General features: G+C 38.7%; 1 protein-coding gene across 1 annotated transcript in view; it reads left to right on the forward strand.

The window, feature by feature from the left end:
• Positions 1-14,291: 14,291 nt before the first annotated feature.
• The window catches only part of ATP11A (ATPase, class VI, type 11A), a 188,997-nt gene continuing 177,948 nt past the window's right edge, over positions 14,292-25,340 (forward strand). The window contains exon 1 of the mRNA XM_006883954.1: positions 14,292-14,375. Within this exon, the coding sequence (XP_006884016.1) occupies positions 14,292-14,375 (84 nt within the window). The remainder of the gene's footprint in view (positions 14,376-25,340) is intronic.

Below are 25,340 nucleotides of genomic sequence, written 5' to 3' on the forward strand. Positions count from 1 at the left end.
GTGTTTGTTAGCCATCTGAATGTCGTCTTTGGTGAAGTGCCTGTTCATATCCTGTGCCCATTTTTCTATTGGATTATTTACCTTTATCTTGTTGTGGTGACCATTAAATTTTTGTAAATATGTATATTCACTTTCTACTGTGTATTTGTTCATTATACTTAAAAAAATGAAAAAATTTTTATGCAGTAGTATGTCACTTCCCCTTGATAAAGCAACCCGTGTGCTAGAACAGTATTTTAAATGTCTCTTTTTCTGAAATCTACTTGTATGGTAAAAATATAAACTTTAGTGAAGTTTTTTGTTTTCATGACATTGAGATGTAATTCATATTGAAGGCTATAGTCTTTGATCTTCTGTCAGTGGCCTTTCAAGTCTTCCTCACTTTCAAGAGAGAAGGTTATGCCTTCTGTATAACACAGGCTGTTGAAGAGTCTCCCTCTGATCCTCATGCCACATTCATACAGTCCAGCTTCTCCAATGAGTTGTTCAGCATACAAATGGAATAGGTCTAGAGAGAGGAAACAACTGTGATGCATACCTTTCTTGATTTTAAGCCATGGCTATTCCTTGGAAAGAGATCTCATGCTTGGAAAGTTGGTGGGTCATTGAAAAAGAGGAAGACCTCCAATGAGATGGATTGACATGGTGACTGCAACAATGGACTCACGTGTATAGTGATGAAGAAGATAACATATGTTAGAAAAGTATTCAGGTCTGTTGTTCATGAGGTTATTATGAGTTGCATTCAACTCGATGGCACCTAGCAGCCTGTTGGTCTAGGAATAGGTTTCACATGAGCACAATTAAATGTTCTGGGACTGACATCCTTCTCAATGTTAGCCATAATTTGTTATCCACAAATTAATGCTGGTTCATAGTCGTTAAAGACAAATAAGACTTCTTCTAGTTTTCTCTGCTTTCAGCCAGGATCCATCAGATATCCCTGGTGCCACAATCTCTTCTAAACCCAGCTTGAACTTCTGATACTGCTCTGTCAGTATACTGTTCTGGCCATTTTGTAATGATCTTTTGTATTTTGCTTGCATGAGACACTAAAGATATTGTTTGATAATTTCCACATTTTCTCTGATCACCTTTCTTGGAAATGGGAACAAATATGGATCTCTTCTAGTAAGCCAGGTAATTATCCTCCAAATTTCCTGGCATATACTGATATGCATGTCCTGGCTCCCTCTATTAGTTGAAACTTGTCAGTTCATATCACACCAGCTTCTGGTAACTTATTTTTTGCCAGTGCCTTCAGTGCAGCTTAAACTTCTTCCTTCGTTACAATTCGCTCTTGACTATATGGTACTTCTGAAACACTTTAGTTTCAGTCAATTCCTTTTTTTTTTAATAAATAATTTTATGTTTTTAATTAGTTTGCTTATTTAAAGTTTATTTACATTATATTTCACTGTTCTTCATTCACATTGTATTTCATACAATAATTCTCAAATATTATGTTTTATAAAATCAATCAGCATTGGGCTTTGCTCATCACCCTGCTGTTTAACTTGGATCCTTCACATTTGCTTCCCCACCACCACCAAGTGCAGTCTTGTGGTTTTACCCCTACATATCCTCACCCCTTTGTTCACCCCTTACTCCTCCTTGAGTTCCTGTATGTGTTTTATTAGTTATCCTTCTATTTTTACAATAACTGCCTTATGCAGTATTTATCCTTAGGAGACTATGTTAGTTCACTCAGCATAATGCTGTCAAGCTTTTCCCAAGTTACGTAGCATTTTTCAAAACGTTACTTCTGAATGCTGCATAGTATTCCATTGTATGAATGTACCACAATTTCTCAACCCATTCAGTTGTGGTTGGACATTTGGGCTGTTTCCATGTTCTTGCAATGGTGAATACCACTGATATGAACATCGGTGTACAAATCTCCATTTGTGTCTCATTTCCTTGGGACATGTTCCTAGAAGTGGAATAGCTGGGTGATACGAAGTTTCTATGTTCAAGTTTTTGAGGAAACAACAAACTATCTTTCAGAGTGGTTCTTTTTGGTATAGTGACTCTGTATATTTCCTCTGTCTTCTTTTAATACTTAATGGATCATTCAGGATTTTACCCTTAGCATCTCTCAGTATTAAAACTCCAAGCTTGAATTTGTTTTTCAGCTCTTTCAGCTTGAGAAATTCAGGGTGAATTGTAAGACTTTGTTTCTTCAAGCTGACCTTTGAAATCCCGTTTTTTTTTACTTCAGCATCTCTTCTCCTCTGTTTTGGCTTCTTTACAATCTTTTGCAAGTTTTGGATCTTCTTCTGACATTTGTTTTGGCTTTTTTTCACTTCCTCTTCTGTCTTTGTAATGACCTTTTGCTCCCTTTATAGGTAATATCTTTGGATGTCATCCTACAACTCATTTGGTCTATGATTGGTGTTGAATGTTTCAAACCTAATCTTAGGATGATTTTTCACTTCAGGTGGGATAGACTCAAGATCATATTTTGGTCTTTGTGGACTTATTTTAATTTTCTTCTTCAGTTTGAACTTGTACATGAGTAATTGCTGGACTGTTCCACAGTCAGAACATGGCCTTCTTTTGACCTCTCATACTGAGCTTCCTTAATGATTTCTTCCATATGTGTAGTCTGTCTGACTCCTGTGCTGTCCCTCTGGTGAAGTCCATGTGTAAAATCACCATTTGTATCTTTTTTAAAAGGTATTTGCAATGAATAAATCATTGTCCTTGTGTACCATCAAGTTGGAACCGACCAATCGTTAGGCTCATATACTTTGGGTTTGTTTTCAGGAAGAGCCTGTCCATGCAAAAAGACATCCTAGTGGGAAAGGGAGAGGGTGAGAGGAAGAGAGGAAGACCTTAAATAAGATGGATTGACACCGCGTCTGTTCAGGCATGTCAGAGATTATGAGGATGGTGCAGGATAGGGCAAGGTTCAGATCCATTCTTTTTAGGGTTACTATGAGGCTTAGTTTCACACGCAAGCAAGATTCTACTGAAGATTATCCAAAAATGACTGGAACAGCATATCAGCAGAGAACTGCCAGAAGTCCAGACTGGGTTTGGAAGGGGTCGTGACACTAGGGATATTGTAGCTAATGTTAGATGGATCTTAGCTGAAAGCAGGAATACCAGAAGAATGTATATCTGTGTTTCATTGATTATGCAAAGGCGTTTGACTATGTGGATCATAACACTGTGGCTGACTCTGAGAAAAATGGGAATACCAGAACACTTGATCGTTCTAATGCAAAACCTATACTTGGACCAAGAGGCAGTTGTCAGGAAACATTGCATGGTTCAAAATTGGGAAAGGCGTACACCAGGGAGGTGTCCTATCTCCATACCTTTTCAACCTGTATGCAGAACAGATTATCCTAGAGGCTGGCCTCTATGAGGAGAAGTGTGGCATCAGGATTGTTGGAAGATCTGTTAATAGTCTGCGTTATGCAGATGACACAGCCCGGCTTGCTGAAACTGAGGAGGATCTGAAATGCTTGCTGCAGAGAGTCGAGGACTGCAGCCTTCAGTATGGATTGAGGCTCAATGTCAAGAAGACAAAGATTCTCACCACTGGACCAATTGGCAACATCAGGATGGATGGTGAAGAGATTGAGATTATTAACAACTGTGGTCGGCTTGGCTCCATGGTCAACACTCTTGACACCAATAGCCGGGAAATCAAAAAACGTATTGCGATGGGAAGGTCTGCTGTCAGGGACCTCTCCAGGGTACTGAAGAGCAGTGGTGTCACTCTGCAGACTAAAGTGCATCTGATATAGGCTATGGCCTTTGCAACCACTTGTTATGCATCAGAAAGTTGGACAATGACTAAGGAGGATAGAAGGAGAATTTATGCCTTTGAGCTGTGGTACTGGAGAAGAGTATTGAATGTACCATGGACTGCCAAGAAAACAAACCGATTCATCATGAAGAGGGTTAAACCAGGCTGCTCCTTGGAGGTAAGGATTCTGAGGCTTTGTCTGAAATACTTTGGACATGTTATAAGGAGGGACAGGTCCTTGGAGAGGGACATCATGCTTAGGAGGGTGGAAGGATGGTGCAGAAGGGGAAGACCCTCTATGAGGTGGATTGATTCAGTGACTGGGGTAAAATCAGGATGGGTGTGTCGGAGGCAGTGAGATTGGCACAGGATAGAGCAGGGTTTAGGGCTGTTGTACATAGGGTCGCTCTGAGTTGCAAGTGACTCGACAGCACATAACAAAAACAACAACATGAGGCTTAGTTATCCCAACTACACCTAACAGCAACAGTACCTCTGGTGGCATAGTGGTGGGTTTGGTACTGGCAACCCAAAGGTGACATCTCTCTGGCAGTTCAAATCCAATAGCTGTTCTTCAAGAAAAGATGGAGCAATCTCCTCCCATGAAATGTCAGCCTTTGAAAAATCAGATGGCAGTTCTGACTAATCTGCAATGAGTTGTCATGTTTAATGCCTTCTAGTGAGGAGGGTCTGAGTGATGAAAGAGAAAAAACAAAACAAGGCAACCAAATATTGCCAAAAAATCGCTCACCTGAATTAAAAAAAAAAAAAGATAGAATGAACCCACAAACAATAGAAAAAGAATTTTCACACACAATTTCTCACACAAGATGTATTAATCTAGGAACAGAAATTGCATTAAAATCTGTCAATTTTTGCCATGTTAAAAGTATTTATGATATATGTGAATATGTAAATTTTCTATCAATATAGCTTTAGAAGTACTTTTAAATATAGTTTGAAAATCTTTGCCAGTGGAGTACCCAATCTAAAGGGTGAGATAGACAGTAAACACATCATTCAAATCATATTGTAGACAGCCAATACCAATTTCTGGCAAGGATGTAATGGAATTTGAACTCTCAACTACACTTAGAGTAAAAGAATTAAAAATCACATAGACAAATACTTTGTAGTATCCAATAAAGTTAAATATAGGAACCTGAAAGATACCCAAACATTTGCTAAAATGTATTTTAGAAATACAAATAAATTGTACAGTGTTAATAAAACAACATGCTGCAACTTCAAAGAAAATAAATGCACATATGAATGAATCTAACAAACTTGTTCTTATTAGGGGACTTGGAGTGAGTCAGTTCCAGCTCCTAGTGACCCTCTCTCTACATTAATACAATGAAAGGAAGCACCGGTCATTCCAGCAACATCCTCACAACTACTGCTGTAACTGAGCCCATTGTTACCAGGACTGTCAATCCATCTTGTTGATGAAGGCCTTTCTCTTTTTTTTTTTGTTGACTCTCTACCAACCCTGATATCCATCTCCAGGATGGATGGACTCCTCTCAATAATTTGCACCAAGTGTGGGAGGAAGACTTTCCATCCTCGTGTCTAAGGAGCGTTCTGATTGTACGTTTTTCAAGACAGATTTGTTTGTTCTTCTGGAATATTTTTCATATTCTTCACCATTCCTACCTAGCACCACAATTCAAAGGCACCAATCTGTGTTCAGTCTTGTCCACCTTTCTCATGAGAACTGCATGATTGATAATCCCATGACTTGGATAACGCACACCTTAAACCTGTGACAATCTGTGATTTTTTTAGCCCTTTAAAGAGACTGTTGCAGAAGATTTGTTCCATGTAATACATCATTTGACTTCTTGACTGCTGCATGCATCTCTCATGTTGATTATGGATACAAGTAAAATGAAATCCCTGACAAACTCAGACTTTTTCTGTTTATCATGAGGTTGGGCCATTAAACAACCTCATGATAAACTGAAAAACTTCACATTAAGCAAAATAAATTGGATAGAAGGAATATATACATACAAGATTCAATTTATAAGAAGTTCAAAATGAAACAAATCTAAGTTGCGATGATAGAAGTTAAGATAATGTTGGTGAACAGTGACAGTAAAATGACAGGAGGGGATTTTTTTTTTTTTAGGTGTTACACCATAGCCAAACCGGCATCAAGTCAATTCTGACTCATTGTGACCCTTTAGGACAAAGTAGCACTGTACCTTACTTAGGGTTATTTTATGAAGACTGATTGCCACATCTTTCTCCCATTGGATTGAGTAATGGGTTTGAACTGCTCACCTTTTGATTAGTGACAACTACCGCATCACCAGAGCACCTCTTGAGATATTAATTGTTTTCTTTCTTGAGCTGGAATCTAGTTACTCAGATGAAAATTGATCTATTTGTTTGACTTAGACATGCCTTTTGCATGCAGAGTACATTTCAGTGACTTATTTGTTAAAATAAATAATGATAATAAAACAGAGAAAGGAGATAGGAGACGATGGGGCTTTTAGAGAAGATTGCAATTTAAAATTAAATGATAAAGGAAAGCCTTACTGAATTGTTTTTGGAGGAAAGACCTAAAGGAGTTGGAGTGATGGAGAGTATCGAAGAGAAGAATGATCCCAAAAGGGGACATAAAAAATGCAGTGGCTCCAAGGTGGAAGCTGGCCTGGCATCTTTCAAGGGACAGTGAAAAGACTGAGTGCCTGAAACAGTGAGTGAGGTTGTGAGGCAGAGGCAGTGAGATCAGGAAGGTAATGGAGGACTTTGTAAGTCATTTGGCTTTTACAAATGGATGGGAAAACCTTGGAAGATTTTTAGCAAGAGAATGGAATTGATCCAGCTTATATTTTTAGAAGATCACTCTGGCTTCTGTTAACAATAACTGTAGGAGGGTAATGGGAAAGCCGTGCATACATTATTGAATTAATAAATGTAGCTATGCATGTTAATTGTACAGTGATCAGTTGTGACACTATATTCTTTCTTCTTTGGTTCACTTTTTCTTTGGTGCCAGGAAATGCTACTTGTTTTTGCTTCCAAGTACCTAAGATTGGCCATTTGAGGCTATTTGAACAAGTCTCCAAAGGTCCTCATTCTCAGCCATTTACACTTCTTCCTGGAACCAATCTCTTGTAAAAACCACTCAAAGCTCTCATATTTGTTCAATGTTGGTCTTTCTAAAGCTCTGTGCTGCTAAATGAAATAGATCCAAGCCATTTTCTTAGTTTGTACCTGAAAGTATTAGAAAGTTTAAAACAAATTTATTTCTTCATTCATTGAATACTGGACAAATTTATGTAGCGTTTAGATTGTATATAAACAAAGATATATCGAATATGAGGAGAACAGGAGAGTAGAGAAGATACAGACAATACTTTATCTCACCTAGTTTTTTAGCATTCATGGATGAATAAATTGAGGGCGATAGATGACTGAACAGGTGGGAACTGATTAGGCATAACTTTGTTCTAGGGAGAGGTTTCAGAAAGAAATAAGATTATGTGGTAGGAACACTCTTATGGGGGGAAGGTGATAATCACTTGAAAATCAGGCAGGGTCTTTGAGTTCTGGCTTTGCTCACTGATAGTTTCAGACAGTCTATATTCCGAAAAAGCTAAGCTATAAAGCACTGACATCAGCAAATATGAAGCAGGCAGAAGTGTCGAATAGTAAAAGGAGGCTAGATAGATTGCATTAGAACAGTCTCGGGAAATTTTGGCATCATTAAGATACCAGCAGGCTTTTCTACTAGCTTCTGTTATTTTTTTTTTTAACTATTGCAATTTTTTTCCTTTTTTTTTTTATTATTATTTTGTGTATGTGTGTCTGTGTACTGTCAGATCAGATCTGACTGGTACAGGAGGAGATTGTCCCTCCTTTCCCGGCAGAGCATCTGGTGGATTCGAATCATGCGTCTCTGGGATTGCAGTGCAGCTTCTGTTATTGCAAAGCGAGGGGAGATTGTTATTGCTGTTGTTGTTATCCCTGTGACAGAGAATACTTCCCATAGATTTTTCTAGACCATAATCTTCATGGAGTTGAACTGGTCTTTTTTTCACCAGGCTGCTTGGTGAATTTGAACCTTCAACAGAGTAGCAGCAAGCAATTAACCATTGTGCCACCAGGACTGCTTTTGAGGTGATTGATAAGATACTGCTATTATTTGGGAAGGCATAGCTGATAGTAATCATGAGGACTAACATTTTTTGAGCCCTTACAAGGTTCCTAATACTTTTCTGACTACAATGCTTTAGTTAAAGAATTTATTTAATTTAGTTCTATAGAACTCTGGGAGAGCTACACTGGCCTAGTGGACAGAAAGTTATGATACCAAGCTGAAGGTGGGTGATTTTAATCTGCGGCCCTCAGGCCAGGTTCAAATTATTTTCCATACATTCTTCTGGGTGGTATAGCACTGGTCTGTGCATTGCTGTATAGAGGCAACTCTTTTGCTTTTCAAAGAGAAGAGTAAACTGGGGGTTGGGGAGGCTGGGTGGGGAGAAAGGTGCAACAATGAATCAGTGGAAATCTAAAATCTCTGTAAATGTTCATTGAAATTAATTTAAAAAAAGGGGGGGAGAATCAATGTCTTTGAATTGTGGGGGGGGGGGAAAGAATGGGCCATCTAGGCCCTTGTAATTACCTGCCTCTGAAAACCCACTAGAGGGTCAGCTATGGTCACTTTGGACTTAATAGTACACAACAACAATAATACAAGGTAGATACTGTTCCTGCTCTCATTTTACATGGTGAAATGAAGAGAAGTAGAATTACTATTTTGGGGTGTGATGCACCCAAGGCTAACACTCTTAACTTTTTTTTTGTTGGTGGTTGTTTTGGTTTTTTATGGTTCATGTACTGTGTACGTGCCTAATGGACAAAGAAGGACTGATGCCTTTCGTCTGAAACTGTGGTGCCTCAGAGTAGAACAGCATAAAATCCCACGGTTCTATCTTGCTTTCTACATGGAGCGTGGAAGTGTTCAGGAGACGTTGAAGGTGAGCATCAGCTGTCTTTTGACTGACAGAGCTTCTGAGGTGGTGATAATGCCCTTGAAGAGCAGTTCTCACTGGAGGTTTGAGGATTGTGATTGGGAAAGGACAGAGTGCCTCTTTATGTATTTGTAGTATACTCATCTAAAAAACGAATCCTGTGTCCGTTTTTGTTATTTAACATTGCAAACCTTCGTTAATAACATTTTAAATTGATAGTGACTAGTTCTTTCATTTGTTTTGGGTAATGTAGATGTGCACAGTAACTTAGCTATGCCGTTACATTTGATGAATTGAACTTAGATTGGTTTTCAGAAATGCTTTTTTATCAATACAGATATTTTATGACTTAAGAATTTTCTTAAAAAAAAGAATTTTCTGTGATATCCTATAAAACTTATTTCTAAATTATTTTGAAACAATATACAGTTTTACAAAGAGTTACTAATTATACATTTATTTGAGTTAAAAATCATAATCATAGTTTTTTGAGAGGGATCTCTTTTTTTTTATTACTAGGTCTGTTTTTTTTAATCTTGAATCAGAAGTTAATGTTGTTGGGATTGAGTTTCTATGTGAATTTATGGTAGGAAATAGGAGATAAACGGAGCCTGACCCAGGCCATTAAGTAAAATTTGCATTAGATTATTGCCCTAATTTATGAAAATAGAAAAGGAAATAAAAACATAGGGCAGATGTTTTGTTCTTTTTGTTTATGCTCTGATATGATGGCTGTAGTTGTGTTTACTGGTGCTATCAAGGTCAAGATTCTTGTAAGCATTGTGAGAGTGATGTTGGTCAATCTATTTTGTTTGTCTATAATACGAAGTCTATTTTAACTCAATAGTGAGTGACTCATTGAACTGCCCCATAGGATTGTCTTTGCTATAATCTTTACAGGAGTAATCCTTCACCCCAGATCTTTCTCCTGGGGAACTAACTGCTGGGTGGGTTGAACTGGCAAGCTTTTTTCTTGGTTGACAATTAAGCACTTAACAGTTTCCTCACAAGGTCTTATGGGACTAGCAGTGATTTATCAAATCTGACCTTTCTCTGTTTTCCCAGAAAAATGTGGCTGAGTTCTAGTCAATTTGCTCTTTTTATTGCGCCCCCCCCCCATCTACCTATAGACTCTGCTCCTTTCCCCCTCTCTCTCCAAATTCTAGTCACTTATTAAATTCTGGTTCCACTTTGTTTTAATCATCTTTGATTCACATTCATTTCTCCTTTCTATCATCACTTGTAACACTTCTAGTTTTTATTAGGCACTTTGAGTTTTGATTATATATTAGTTTACATGATTTTATGTTTGTTATGTCTTATACTAACTTCATAAAACATAACAATTTCTTGAGCTATGAGCTGATATCTCATTTATCTCTTGTTTAGCCCCATGGAGCCTTGAAATGACTTCAGTATATAGTAAGTAGCTGCTTAAGAGTTAAATGAATTCACCATCTTCCTGAAAAATGCAGGGAAAATTAGGTTTTTAGTTACACAAGGGTAGTGTGTGGTAGGTCTTTATGATATATTGCTTTATATACTAGGCAGAGTTAAAATTCTTTAAATCTTCAGTCTAGAAACCAAGCAACTAAATATACCACGAATAAATGACTATGTGTTTGAGATATTTCTGGTTTTCATCCTAATCTGTTACCTCTTTTAATATGTGAATATGTGCTTGTTCTTTATCTTCTGCCTTTTAGCAGTAGTAGAACCCCTAGTAGTGTGAGTTTTGTGGGTTTTTTGGGGGGGAAGTAGTATTTTATTTTGGTTTTTGTTCATCTTTACAGAAGTAAACCACCAGAGGTTTGTTGTTTTGGTTTTTTTCCCCTATTGAGAAGTTAGGTGGTTTGAACTGAACTGTTTGGTCATCTGCTGAATACAAATACACTACTTTTGGACTACATACAACACTCTTGGATTTTGGGAGTGTTGGACCTCACCAGTATGAGATGTACTGGCTCTGACTAGTGTCTCCCTTCTGCCTCTTTCCTCAAGCACACAACATCACTCATTTCTAATAAGGTGGCAAGTCCCAGAATGTAGTATGTTTTCTTTCATTGTGTCATAACCATAAGGCCTTGTCCTTAGGCCTCGCTTGCACTCTCTTCCTCTCTCCCTCTCTCCCTCTCGCTCTCCCTCCCTCCCTCTCTCCCTCTCTCTTTCTCTCCATAAATATAATCATTCTTTGTTGCATATTTTCTTCTTTCCACCTCCCTGAGTCCACTTTGCAATGCACCTTTGTTCCAGATTGTTGTCATACATATAATGCCTAATCATAATTCCTTTCAGACAGTTCTTCCCTTCACCTGTTCCAATGAAATATTTATTTTCTGTGTACTCTATTCCTATACTCTCCCCAATCCCTCTTGTCAGTCCCATTTTATAATAGCATCATTATGTAGTATTTGTTCTTTTGTGACAGAGATATTTCAGACTTACCTATGTTGTGTAATGTTTTATGAGCTCATTGTTATTCACTGCTGCATAATATTCTATTGGATGTATGCACCATAGTTGCTGAGTCTCTTAGCTAGCCAAACTTCACGAAAGACATAAGTGACTTTATGTAACTTTAATAGCATATTTTGCAACCATTAAATAATATTGATAGAATATTTTTAAATCATACATACTTGTAATTAAAAATATACTTGTATTAAAATACATACTTGTAATTAAAAACATACGTGTATTAAAAAATTGTTTTCAAGATTCACTGGCATAAATGGTAGCCTAATAAGACAGTGGTGGCAAAAATGCTGATATTTGCTTTAGTACCTGCTTAGCTAAACCATGTAATGAATAGAATGGATTATTTCAACATGCCAAATTTGCCCACAGATTATATATAACAGCAAACCTGGCAATTATTATTATGTATATGCTTGAAATGAATTGATAATTTCTATAAAGCTGTCATATTGACACTTAAACACTGAAATAGTTTTGTACTTCATTGATGAGCCAATCACAATAAAATTTATCATAAAAAAATATAGGTTGAGGGGAGCTCTGGTGGCTTAGTGCCAAGAAGCTGCACTTCAATCCCAGAGACGCACAGTTCAAATCCACCAGATGCTCTGCTGGAAAAGGAGGGACAGTCTCCTTCTGTACCAGTCAGATCTGATTTGATGGTACACGCACACAAAATAATAAAATTTAAAAAAAATATAGGTTGAAAAAAGTTTAGGTCTAGCAGTCAGATTGCTTTGGGTCTGTCCTTAATTAGTTGGGCAAATTGTTTAGCTCTTGGTACCTTCATTTCCTCATCTGTAAAGTAGAAGTGATAATAGTAACCTGCTGTGTAAAGTTGCTTTGCGAATTCTTGTAAAATGAATTATACATGTAAATTGCTTAGACCAGTACCTTATAAGTAGTAAGCCTTTAACAGCATTAATAACACTACTCAACAAAGTGATTTAAAACATGGTTGCTTTGGAGGTATTATGAGCAAATTTTGTAGATAAGTAAACCAAAATAATTTTTCAGCTTTGAATCCTATTAAATAAAATAATCATAAATGTGGATTTTTCAGGAACCTTTGGCAGAAATATTTATAAGGCTAAAGGTAAACATATTTTATTCTGTACATGATAGTGGCACTCACTGACTTTCTAAAAGGAATTTTTTTAATGGAATAGGGTCCAAGAATCCAGAAAAATACTTCAATAGGGAAGAAATAATTTTATATGTTCTTGGAGGACAAAGAATGTTTCCAAAGGTATTAATTTTTCAATTTAATGGGATTTTATTGGCACCACTTGTATCACAGTCCCTGTGTATCACATAGTCTGCCTTTCTGTTACTACCTAATATGCAGACATACTGCTCTGAAAGTAGCTTTGATTGGTTTTGAAAAATAAGCTGTATGTATTAATTGAAGGCACTTACTGTTGGAATCATGTGATACCGAAAAATCTCCATTTCAGCTGCTTTAGGTCGTGTTGTACTATTATTATGGGTGAGGCGAACTATGAAATTTAATTTATGAAAAATTGAATTTAATGCATTTCTAATGCTGTATTTCCTAGACTTGTGTGATTGCAAGCCAAACGAGGAAAACATAACACTAGCTTCATATTAACATTGTTTATTTAGGTTAGTGATTTTTTGAATAGAAATCTGCTCCCCTTATTTGCTTGTTTGTTTTTTATCCTTTCTCCAAAAATATTCAGTCTATATGATGAGCAAATAATTCGTGAATCCAGACTCTATGAAGAGAATATGGTGTCAGCATCTGAGGAAGACTTATCAACAACTTGCATTATGCAGATGAGACAGCTTTGCTTGTTCAAAGTGAAGATGATATGGAAAGTTTGCTGCAGAAGATCAAGGACTACAGTCTGTGGTATGGGATGCATCTCAACATCAAGAAAACAAAGGCCCTCACAGCAGTTACAACAGTCAACATTATGATAGAGAAAGAATTGAAACTGTCAAGGATTTCATTTTACTTGGATCAACTATCAACGCCCGTGGAATTAGCAGTCAGTAAATCATGAGTGTACAAGTCCGCTACCAGGGACCTCTCCAAATGCAGAACAACAATGATGTCATTTTGAAAACGAAGGTGTCGTGCTTCAGACCATGGTTTTCTCAAATCACCTGCTGTGCATTAGAGACCATGAATAAAGGTAACAGAATAATGGATGTCTTTGAGTTGTGATTTTGGATAAGAGTATTGAATATCCCATGGATGGCCTGAAGAACAGATATGTCTTGGAAAAAGTGCAGCCAGAGTGTTGGAGGCAAAGATGGCAAAGTTTCGTCTTTTATACTTTAGACGTGTAGCTAGGTGAGGGTATTCTTTAGAGAGGGATAACATGCTTGGAAAGATAGAGGGAGGCTTAGCGATGGAGAGGAAAACCCCCTACGAGATGGATTGATTGAGACAAGGACTTTAGCAATGGGCCCTAGTGTGTCGGAGATGGTGAGGATGACCCAGGATAGGGCAGGGTTCAGGTCGGCTGTTTATAGGGTCAGTATGATTGGTATTTGATTGGTATTCAACTCCACTGTACCTAACAATAATATATTTATTCCCTCTGGATTTTCTATTTCATCACGGGTGCAGGAGGGAGAGCCAGTGGTGAGCGCGTTGTGCCACAGCCCAGGCTGCTTTCTGCAGGGACAGCGATCCGTCCCACCAATTGGCAGAGGGCGGGAGGCACCAACCAATCGTGAGCGAGAGTCCTTGTTGCGGGCGCGGGAAGCCCGGTGGCCTGAGAACTGGGGAGCGTGTTCGTGGCTGCCCTGCCAGTCTTCAGGCTGGAGATCAGCGACAGGACTCCAGTCCTGGGGCAGAAGCGAGGCAGGGCTCCTGTCCTCGACGTGCCTGGGCACGGCTTCTGGGTTCCGGGGCGCCATCAGAGCCTGAAAAGGAGGCATCTGGAGCGGCGTTATCAGGTGGGACACAAGGCTGGAACGTGAGCGAAGGATACCGCTCAGAGGAGACATTGACTCCCCGGTACAGGCCTGGGGCCTTCCTTAGTGCCCGCTGAGACTTGGGCTTGGGGCCCTTTTTTGCCTAAATGAGTAATAAGTCGACAGTCTCTGCAGAGTCTGAGCTCGGGCCTGGGCCCCTGCTGGCAGCCCACGTCCTTGGCGGCTTCTGTGTATCACGTGGTCTGTCTTCCGGAATCAAAGGCAGACATTAAGTCTCTAATGTATCCCACGCTCATGTTCCTGTTCTCTTAGGAGTGTTATTATTAGGAGTATTATCATTGTTAACACAGCTCTTTTCAGTACAACATACAAACTGTCAGGCCCTCCCACCGACTAGAAACACATGGCTCAGAAATACACTGTCCACGTAGATAAGTGTTCTCCATGGAGTGGATTCCTATGCATACCATCAGGTGAAATCCATGCATACAGCCTGCCTTTGTGTGTCTTATAAAAGTGGCCTCTTCTAAACCCAGCTTGCACGTCTGGCATAGACAGTGCTTAAATTAATGTTTTAGATAAAAATTGTATGTGAGAGCAAACAGTCCAGTGTCATCTCATTCATCCACTGGACCAGCTGTCAAGAGACACACGTGGAATGGCCAGTACTGTATCCAGCTCGCTCACTCATGTTCACCCTGGTGTCGCATTTATCTGTACCCACGCTCTCGGACACGGCTTAGTGTTCTCACATTCTCTGGGTGTACACTCTCTTAACACACACCCCAGCAACAGACCACTGCCTTAGCCTTTACTTTCTCTTTCGTGATTGTTTCTCAGACTTATTCCAAGCTCAACTTTTTTCTGCAGATTTTCATTGCACAGCGTAGTAGTTTTGTGTGTAGCTTGGTTTGTCATATATTTTTCTTCAGTAATATTTTGCCTCTTTTGTCCCAGTGACTGAAGTCCTGGGAGGAAATACACCAGTGTTTCCTTGCTTGGGAAGTGCTCCTGTGTGCAATCCTTTGGAGAATGAGGTGTTGCAAGTTAATTTTAAACAAGGAAAACAGCCTAACTCTCAAAGAAAGCATAGATGTGTGTTCTTAATCTAGTTGGATTCAAGTTAAAGAGAAATGTTTTAAACATAAACATTTTAATTTTAACTGTTTTATGGACTACATGGAAGTTAGAATTACATTGCTTGGAACAGGACTATTAGGGAAAGATGGCACTGGACTGTTAGCTCTCACACAGAATTTTTATCTAAAACACCAGATGAAGCACTGTCTATGCTCAAGAGTATGAACCATGCAGTGTCTCTTTGCTCTGTTCTGATGACTGCCTCCTGGCTGAAGTGTAGGTTTTGCATATGCACTATTGTTCTGAGACTCCCATTCTTTTTTTTTGTTTGTTTGTTGTTTTCCACACAGTCAAATGCCTTTGCATAGTCAGTGAAACAGATAGCCATTCCTCTGGTATTCTCTGCTTTCAGACAAGATCCATCTAACATTAGCTATAATATCCCTAGTAACATGGCCTCTTCTAAATCCAGCCTGCACTCTGGCAGTTCTCTGTTGATGTGTTGCTCCAGTCACTTTTGGATAATTTTCAGCAGAATATTGCTTGTATGTGATATTAATGATATTGTTTGATAGTTTTCCCACACTCTTGTTGGTCACCTTTCTTTGGAATGGGAACAAATACAGATCTCTTCCAGTCAGTTGGCCAGGTGGTTGTCCTTCAGATTTCTTTACACAACTTGGTGAGCACATCTAGGGCAGCATCTGTTAGTTGAAATATGTCAGTTGGTATACCATCAATTCCTGGGGCCTTATTTTTTTGCCAGTTCTTCTGAGCAGCTTGAACTCCTTCCTTCATCACTATAGGCTCTTGCTCATATGTTGTTTCATTAAATTCTTCTGTATTCACCAATTCCTTTTGGTACAATGACTCTGTCTACACTTTCCATCTTCTTTTACTGCTTCCTGGATCATTTAATATTCTGCCCAAAGCATCCTTAAGTATTCCACTCATGGCTTGAATTTATTTTTCAATTCCTTCAGCTTAAGGAATGCTGAGTGAGTTCGGCTCTTTTGATTTTTTTACTCCAGCTCTTTGCACATTTCATTATTATAGTTTGCTTTGTTTTCTTGAGCTGCCCTTTGAAATCTTCTGTTCAGTTTCTTAATTTCTTGGTTTCTTCCTTTCGCTTTGGCTTCTTGGCACTCTAAGGCAATCTGCAGTCTCATCTAACATCCATTTTGGTCTTACTCTTCTGCCTTTGTGATGACCTTTTGCATTCTTCAGGGATGATATTCTTGATATCCTCCCACAGCTCATTTGGTCTTCACTCATTGGTGTTCATGGCCTCAAACTTGTTCCTGAGATTGTTTTGAAATTCGAGTGGGAAAGCCTTAAGGTCAAATTCTGGTTCCTGTGGATTTAATTTTCTTCAAGGTCAGCTTGAACTTGCATATGAGTAGTTGGTGGTCTGTTCCACAATCAACACCTAGCTGAGTTTTCACAGCTGATACTGAGCTTCTCCAGCAATTTTTTCCCCACAGATTGATTCCTGTACATACCATCAGGTAAAATCCATGTATATAGCCTGTGTTTGTGTTTCTTATTAAAGTTATTTGCAGTGAATAAATCACTGAATGTGAATAATTCTATCATATTATCTCAAGCAATGAGGTCATTCTGGAGACTAAGGTGTGCCTGATCCAGGCCATAGTCTTCACAATTACTTGCTATGCATCAGAGAGCTGGATAATGATTAGGGATGATAGAAAGAAAATGTATGCCTTTGAGCTGTGGCACTGGAGACCAGTGTTGAATATACCATGGACTGCTAGTAGAACAAACAGGTTCATCCTGGAGGTGGTGAAACCAGGCTATTCCTAGTTTCATCTGACATACTTTGGACATGTTACAAGAATGGATCAATTCTGGGAGAAGGATATTATGCTTGAGAGGGTGGAGGGACAGCACAGGAAAGGAAGACCCTTGGTAAGATGGATTGATTCAGTCACTGGGGCAATGGAGATAGGTGTGTCAGGTTGGCACAGGATAGAGTGGGGTTTAGGGCTCCTGTACATAAGGGCGCTATGAGTCACAAGTGACTGGATGGCACATAACAACAACAACAACATGCTCAAGATGTAGATTGAACGAATGGAGGTATTTTCTAGAGAACTCTTACTTCAAAGTGATTCTAAATATTCAAGCATCAGTTCTATATGTCATAGGTTCATCTGACATAATACAGCAATGATGTGTGAATTAGAAGTCCTTGAGTATTAGGGTAGACTTGAGGTCACTAATTTTAGATACTTGGGAACCAGAAATTTTAAAGGGAAAAAGAAAGCAGTTGCTCAACTGTGTAAAATAAATTACAATAATTTATGAAGCCCGTTATTTATACCAATTACCTGTGAAGCATAATAGCAACTTTCTTCATCATTATTAGACTAACATTATTTTATGTTCTCTAGTATATTACACATGTGATCAGCTTTCATGCTGGCCTTCCCTGCAGTGTAACTATATCGTACAGGGAGCCTTTTTTTTTTTTAATCATTACCAATCCTTATTTATTTTTAACTTTTTCCATCATCAGTTATTATTAATACATCTTGACTGCATGTTTCATTAATTTCAGATTGCATAAATTTGTAGAAATCCTCAATTTCTTCACCTTTGGTTTTAGTAGTTAGTACATATATTGTTATAGTAACAGCTCTTCCTTGTATGATATTATCTCATCAATGACTCCATTCAACTTCAAGACAGATCTTGAAATATTCTTTTTGACACTATTTATCTTCAGTTTGTCTTCTTGGCAGATTCTCTAATCCAAAATGACCAAAACAAGTCCATTTAAGCTCATTAATGCCCAGAATGTCATCTTTATGTATTCTGTTTATTTTTGACAACTTTCAGTGTTTCTAGATTCATGTCCTATTTTCCACATACCAGTTATTAACAGATGTCGACAGATGTTTCTCCTCATTTTAAGTCTTACCACATATACGCCATCAGTCTTTTTTTTTTTCCCCATCAGTCTTTAAGGTAGACTCTGCTTTGAGAGGGTAGCTCTTCTCTAGTTAGTTGGTTGGTTTTCCAGTTTGTGTTGCTGCTCTTTTTCATAGGGTTTGATCACATGTTCTCCACTTAAAAAAAAATCAAAAGAAATTTTTTTTATTATTCAGAAACTTGAGAATGTCGTCATTTTGTATTTACAAAATGTGTGTTTTTCAAATCTTTACAATGTATACTAAGAGGGGAAATCACTGAAAAATTGACCAAAGATCTGATGGGTTAAACCTATTAGGATACTCTTAATTAGATTTTTAAGCTTATACATAAGCATAAAATGTAATAGAGCAATTGCTAACAGTCTTCATATAAATAGAAATGCAAAATAATTAGCCTACTATCATCTACGACTCATCATGGCACTTAACAGTGACAACAGCAACATAGAGAGCTCTGTGGGCCTGGTGGATAGAAATTTATGCTACCAAGTCAAAGATGGGTGGTTTTAATCTGCGGCCTCAGGCCTGGTTTTAATTGTTTTTGGTCAAACATTCTTCTAAGTGGCATAGCAGTGGTCTGTCCATTTGCTCTACAGAGGTAATTCATGGTTGCTGTGATGCTGAACACTGATGTGTCGAGTGTGATCTGGTTACCCATGGTGGACAGTGAGTGTTTGGTGGAGCTCCCCGATTAAACAAGCTTGGAAGCAGGCGTGGCATCCACCTCCGAAATAGCTTGCCTCCAGAAACCTTATAAACTTGGAGAAATGATGAAAGTTATACAGTTGTTCAGGTCTTTTGTTCATAGGATAGCTATTAGTTGTCTACATGGCACTTAAAAAAAACAACCACAACAATGGTTAAACCTTAAAACTAACAAGATAGAGGAGATGATGATCAGTCTTATCAGTTAACTTGCTCACTCATGATGAAATGCCTTTTTGTTGGGTGTTATTTGGCTTATAACATTGAGCAATACATGTTCAATCCCATATAAGGACTTAAAATTCAAACTCATTGCATGCAAGTCCTAAATAACCTCTGGGTGGCCCTCCGCTGGGTTTCAGAGGCTGTCAGTTGTGTGGGAGGGGATTGTACATCTTTGTCCTATGAAGTCATTGGTGGCTTTCAGCATCCAGAGAGGTGCCGTCTTTTGTTGGCAGCAAAATCTAAGGACTAGATCACCAGAGTTCCTTCCTATATAAAGGATAATGTTCTAAGAGTTAACATTGTCAGGAAATAGATGTGCTGAGGATAGCCCTCGAGCTGTTTCAAGAGAAACTGTGTAATGTCTTACCAGATGTTGCAGCGACTTTCTGAAGACTATGAAAATAATTTTAAGCAATAAAAATCCTAACACAACAGTGAATAATTATTGTCTACTTTGGTCTCAGTATCTCCCTTCCTGGAATTTAAAATAGGCCTATCTGTTATCTACAGTGTATGTTTTTGGGGCTTTGCCAAAGACTCTTAACCAGGTATCTGAAGAGAAGAAGCTAACGTATTTGCATAGTATTTGGTTATGATTATATCAGTAGTACGGCTATGAGATAAGTCATTCTTCAAGTTAATTTTTTTTATCTGCTGTGTTAATTGGTCATTTTTAGTAATAATGCTGCTAACTCCAAATATGGTAAATTTTGCTGCTTGTTTCTTTCAAGTAAGATTTACTTTTTCTTTGATAAAGTTTGTCAGTTGACAAGAAAATCGGTTATAAAAATCAGTTAATATAAATGACCTAATTTGGATTGATCTAGAACGGTATGATTGTAATGTTGTGAATTCTTTTGGTTTGCTTTTCAAATTTTTCTTTGTTTTTCTGGATGTTGATATGCTAGGTTTTTTCCCCCACTTGGCTGTCCCACTTACCACTCCCATCGTCATAAAATGACCTACTGCACTTCTGAAGTTCATCGACCTGCAGTGATTTGTCATCTTAGCACCATTAAAATGTTTTCCTTTGGCTAGGAATGCACATTTCTGCACACCCTTTTCACATGGCCAACTCTTAGTCATTCTTCAGGTGTGTAAAAGTACATAGTGCGTTGTTACATGGTTATAGAGATAAATTATATTAAAAGAAAAGAAAATATATCTATTGATCCATTTTATGTGATTTCATTAACAAATGAGCTATTTTAAATTTAAATCCTCCAACTTGTAATTACAGGAAATAAAAAACTCACGTGTGTGCTTTCAAATACTTTTAGTTTTAAATGTAGTTTGAAGGGAAAAGTACGTTATTGTTATTAAGTGCCCAGGAATTGACTGCGATTCACAGCCCTATGAACAACACCTGAACCTTGTTCTGTTTTGTGCCATAATTGTCATCTTGGTCATGCTTCAGCCCTTTGTTGCAGGCACTATGTAATACTGTCAAAGTTGAGGGTCTTGCACTCTTTCATTGACCCTATCTACCTTTGCCAGCATGAGGTCTTTTTCCAAGGACTAGCTCCTCCTGACATGTCCGAGTGTGTGAGACCAAGTTTCACCATCCTTACCTCTGAGGAGCACTCTGGTTGTATTCCTTCCAAGACTGACCTGTTTGTTCGTTTCCTTTGTCAACACCACAATTCACAGACACAGACTCTTTTTTAGTCTTTATTCATTGTTTCAACTTGCAGCTGCCAAAGAAATAATAGTAAATACCATAACTTGGATTGGGTTTTTTTTGTTATGTGCCGTCAAGTCGCCTGCGACTCATAGCGACCCTATGTACAACAGCCCTAAACTCCGCTCTGTCCTGTGCCAATCGCACTGTCTCTGACACTCCCATCCCAATTATCCCAGTCACTGAATCAATCCACCTCATAGAGGGCCTTCCTCTCCTGTGCCGTCCCTCCACCCTCCCAAGCACGATGTCTCTCTCTAAGGACCGGTCTCTCCTCACTACATGTCCAAAGTAAGTTAGACGGAGCCTCAGAATCCTTGCCTCCAAGGAGCCACCCGGTTTAACCCTCTCCAGGACAAATCTATTTGTTTTCCTAGCAGTCCATGGTATTCTCAATACTCTTCTCCAGCACCACAGCTCAAAGGCATCAATTCTCCTTCTATCCTCCTTGGTCATTGTCCAACTCTCTGATGCATAACAGGTGATTGCGAAGACCATGGCCTGTATCAGACGCACCTTAGTCTCCAGAGAGACACCACTGCTCTTCAGCACCTTGGAGAGGTCCCTAACAGCAGACTTTCCCATGGCAATGCGCCTTTTAATTTCCTGGCTGCTGGTGCCAAGACTGTTGACTATGGAGCCAAGCAAACTAAAGCTGTGTACAATCTCAATCTCTTCACCATCCATCCTGATGCTGCCAATTGGTCCAGTGGTGAGAATCTTTGTCTTCTTGACATTGAGCCTCAATCCATATTGCAGACTGCAGTCCTTGACACTCTGCAGCAGGTGCTTCAGGTCCTCCTCAGTTTCAGCAAGCAGGGTTGTGTCATCCGCATAACGCAGATTGTTGATAAATCGTCCACCAATCCTGACCCCACATTTCTCTTCATAGAGCCCAGATTAGGCACACTTTAAATGGACTTCTTTGGTCTCTGTACATTTATAAATGTATGTTGTTGATGATGTTAGGTGCTGTCGATGATGTTAGGTGCTGTCGAGTTCAGTGCCACTCATCCCAACCCTGTGAAAAACAGATCTGAACCCTGCCTCATCCTCATCTCTGACATACTTCTGTCTAATGCTGCAGTCACTATATCAGTCCATCCTGTTGAGGTTCTTCCTCTCTTTCACTGATCCTCTGTCTTTTCTAGTGTGATACCTCTTTCCAAGGAATAAGTTCTAGCGACATGTCCAAAATTAGTATTGCTAAGTGCTTTACAATAATTTTGAGCTTATAGAATTAGTTTTCTTCATAAACTCATTGTCATCAAAAGATTGGAACCAGTTCATAACTGACCCTTCAGTTGATTTTCTGACGTTGTAAATTGCATGGGAGCAGATTGCCTTATCTTGTTTTCTCAGGGCAGCTGGTGGTAAGGAGTTGAACTGCCATCCCAAAGGCAGAAGGTTTGAATCCACCAGTTGCTCTGAGAGAGAATTATGGTCAGTCACCTTCCATGAGATTTTTGATTTCTGAAACCCACTGGAGAAGTTCCAACTTGACCGCACAACAACAATGGTAACATAAAAGTTAAAAAGAAGCTCGGGGATCAGGTCAACAGTAATCTGTATAATATTTTAAGACCTTTCTAAGTGACACTGATGTGCTATAAGTGTTCAAAACCACTGTCAAGTCACTTGTGACTCATAGTGACCCAATGTACAACAACAGCTCTGAACCCTGCTCTATCATGAGCCAACCTTATCATCTCTGACACACCTATTATCCCCATGACCCCAGTCACTAAATCAGTCCATCTCATTGAGGCTCTTCCTCTCTTGGGCTGTCCCTGTACCCTCTCAAGCATTATGTCCCTCTCCAAGGACTCGTCCCTCCTTGCAACATTCCCAAAGTAATGTCAGACAAAGCTTCTGAATCCTTGTTTCCAAGGAACAGCCTGATTTTACCCTCTCCAGGATGAATCTGTTTGTTCTCCTAGCTGTCCATGATATATTTAATACACTTCTCCAGCACCACAGCTCAAAAGGCATCAATTCTCTTTCTATTATCCCTAGTCATTGTCCAGCTATCTGATGCATAGCATGAAATAGACAGCATTTAAGTGATTGGGAAATAGAGGAAGAATTATCTTCTCAATGGATTGATTATGGATGAAAATCTATTAATGTTACACATGCTGAATTAGAGATGTCTGGTAAACAAATGAAATAAGGAACTGGTTGGTGCTTAGGGTGAGGACCAGGGATGTAAATTTGGAAGTTACTTACAAGTGAGTTGAAAGCTAGGAAAATATATTCTTGGGGGAGACTGATTAAGGAAGAAACTCTTGAATGTTGCCTTATCTCCTTTTATTTGTTTGGGAAAAAGTACTGAGAGGCAAAAAAGCTTTTGGGCAATCTGTTCCCTGCAGATTGTGGCAGGCCCTAATGCAGGCCTCCTGGAGTGCAATACCATTGATCGGTATGGGTACACTTCACTCAGCATGTAGGCCACTAGTCTCAGAGGCCACTTATGCCAAGATAGCAGCAAAGGGAAAATAGTTTTTTTGGCAAAACTTCAAAGAAACAAAGCTTTTCTTAGAGAGTGCATTGTGTGCACATTTGACAACTCTTTTATAGGTTGTTTGTTTTTGTTTTTTTTTAGAAAAAGCAGAACTATGCAAAAAGTAGTAAGACAGAATTGAAGGGATGAATTTGTAACATATTTATATGCAAGGGCTAGAAGACTTTTACAACGTTCCCAAACCAAGATAGATCTCGTATTACCTTTAATTTTGATAATTATGTAGTTAAAATATTTATTCTGAGATGTCATCATAAATATGAATGCAGTATTAAAATTGTAGGAAATTATTTCTCTTTGCTAATCTGAATAAGCTATTAGTTTTTCTGCTAAGAGGCTACATTTTTAACACAAAAATATTTTAAAGCATATTATCAGGCAGAAAATGTCCATAGATTGTTATCTTCAATATTTGCACCATTAGACTTTCAGTATGTGGCAAAGAAGTAAATTAGAAAAGGTCAGCTCTAACTATTCGAAGAGCTTCAAAATTATACTGGTATCTTCTTTCACACCTGGAATTTGTTAAGGCAATGATGCCCTCTGTTGAACTGCTTGCCAGCCTTTTTCACATAATAAAATATATTCACAATAGTAGTATTTGTGTAGTATACTGAGTAAATGGATGAAGCAGTGTGTGACAGTGTTCATGTTTGAAATGACCAACCCAGAGAGAGACTCAGGGATGCCCCAAGCCATACATGGCATCCCTGAGGGCTAATGACATCATTATCTCCCCCCTCCCCCTTCTTCCCAGCCTCTGTAATTTTACATAGCATACTCTTTGAGGAGAATGTGGCATCAGGATTAGAGGAAGACTTATCAACAATCTGTGTTATGCTGTTAACACACCCTGCTTGCTAAAACTTAGGAGGACCTAAAGTACTTGCTGCAGACGGACTATCTCCTTCAATAAGGACTGAAGCTCAACATCAAGAAAACAAAGATTCTCACCACTGGGCCAATTGGCAGCATCATGATAGATGGTGGTGAGACTGAGATTGTTAATAGCTTTAGTTTGCTTGGCTCCACAGTTAACACTCTTGGTACCATCAGCCAGGAAATTAAAAGATGAATTGCATTGGGAAAGTCTAATGTCAGAGACCTCTCCAAAGTACTGAAGAGCAACGATGTCAGTCTGCAGACTAAGATGCGCCTGATCCAGGCAATAGTATTTGCAATTACTTGCTGTGCATCAGAAAAATGGTTAATGACCAGGGATGATAGAAAGACTTGATGCCTTTGAGCTGTGGTGCTGGAGAAGAGTATTGAATATACTGCTAGGAGAACAAACAGGTTCATCCTAGAGATAGTGACATTAGGCTGTTCTTTGGAGGCAAGGATTCTGAAGCTTTGTCTGACATAATTTGGAACTGTTGCAAGGAAGGGACCACTCGTTGGAGAGAGACATCATGCTTGGGAGGGTGGAGGGACAGAACAGGAAAGGAAGACTCTCCATGAAATGGATTGATTCAGTGACTGGTGTAATGAGTGGTATGTCAGAAATAATAAGATTGACACTGGATAAAGCAGGGCTTAGAGCTGTTATACATAAAGTCGCTATAAGTCTCAAGCAACTCGTGGACACACAACAACAACCACCACCACAACTTACTATTTGGGAGGCTGTATTCTAAAGTCAAAGAACCATTTTACCCCTATGGTGTTAATATCTATCCAGTCTCCACTTAATCATAAAAACCAAACCTGCTACTGTTGGGTCAGTTTAAACTCCATCAGATTTCTGAAGCTATACATTGTTTTGTTTTCTTTTAGGTTTAGTTTTGGAACTTGCATGATGATATTTCCCCACATAATTTATTAAGTCAAAGCATATTTTATGGCATTATAGAATCAAGAGGTAAGTAAAGGGATTTCACGTATTATTGGAGGAAGTTGCAAAGTAATAGTACAAAGGATATGGATTCAATGATTGGTTAAATTCCAATCTACCTCGGTCAGTTTTCTTATGATTAATCTTTTTAAAATTTTAATTGCGATTTTTTTCTTTTTTTTTTTTTTT

The sequence above is a fragment of the Elephantulus edwardii genome, unplaced genomic scaffold (assembly GCF_000299155.1).
Source record: "Elephantulus edwardii isolate Elephantulus edwardi_28Jun2011 unplaced genomic scaffold, EleEdw1.0 scaffold00030, whole genome shotgun sequence".
NCBI classification, from domain to species: Eukaryota; Metazoa; Chordata; class Mammalia; order Macroscelidea; family Macroscelididae; genus Elephantulus; species Elephantulus edwardii.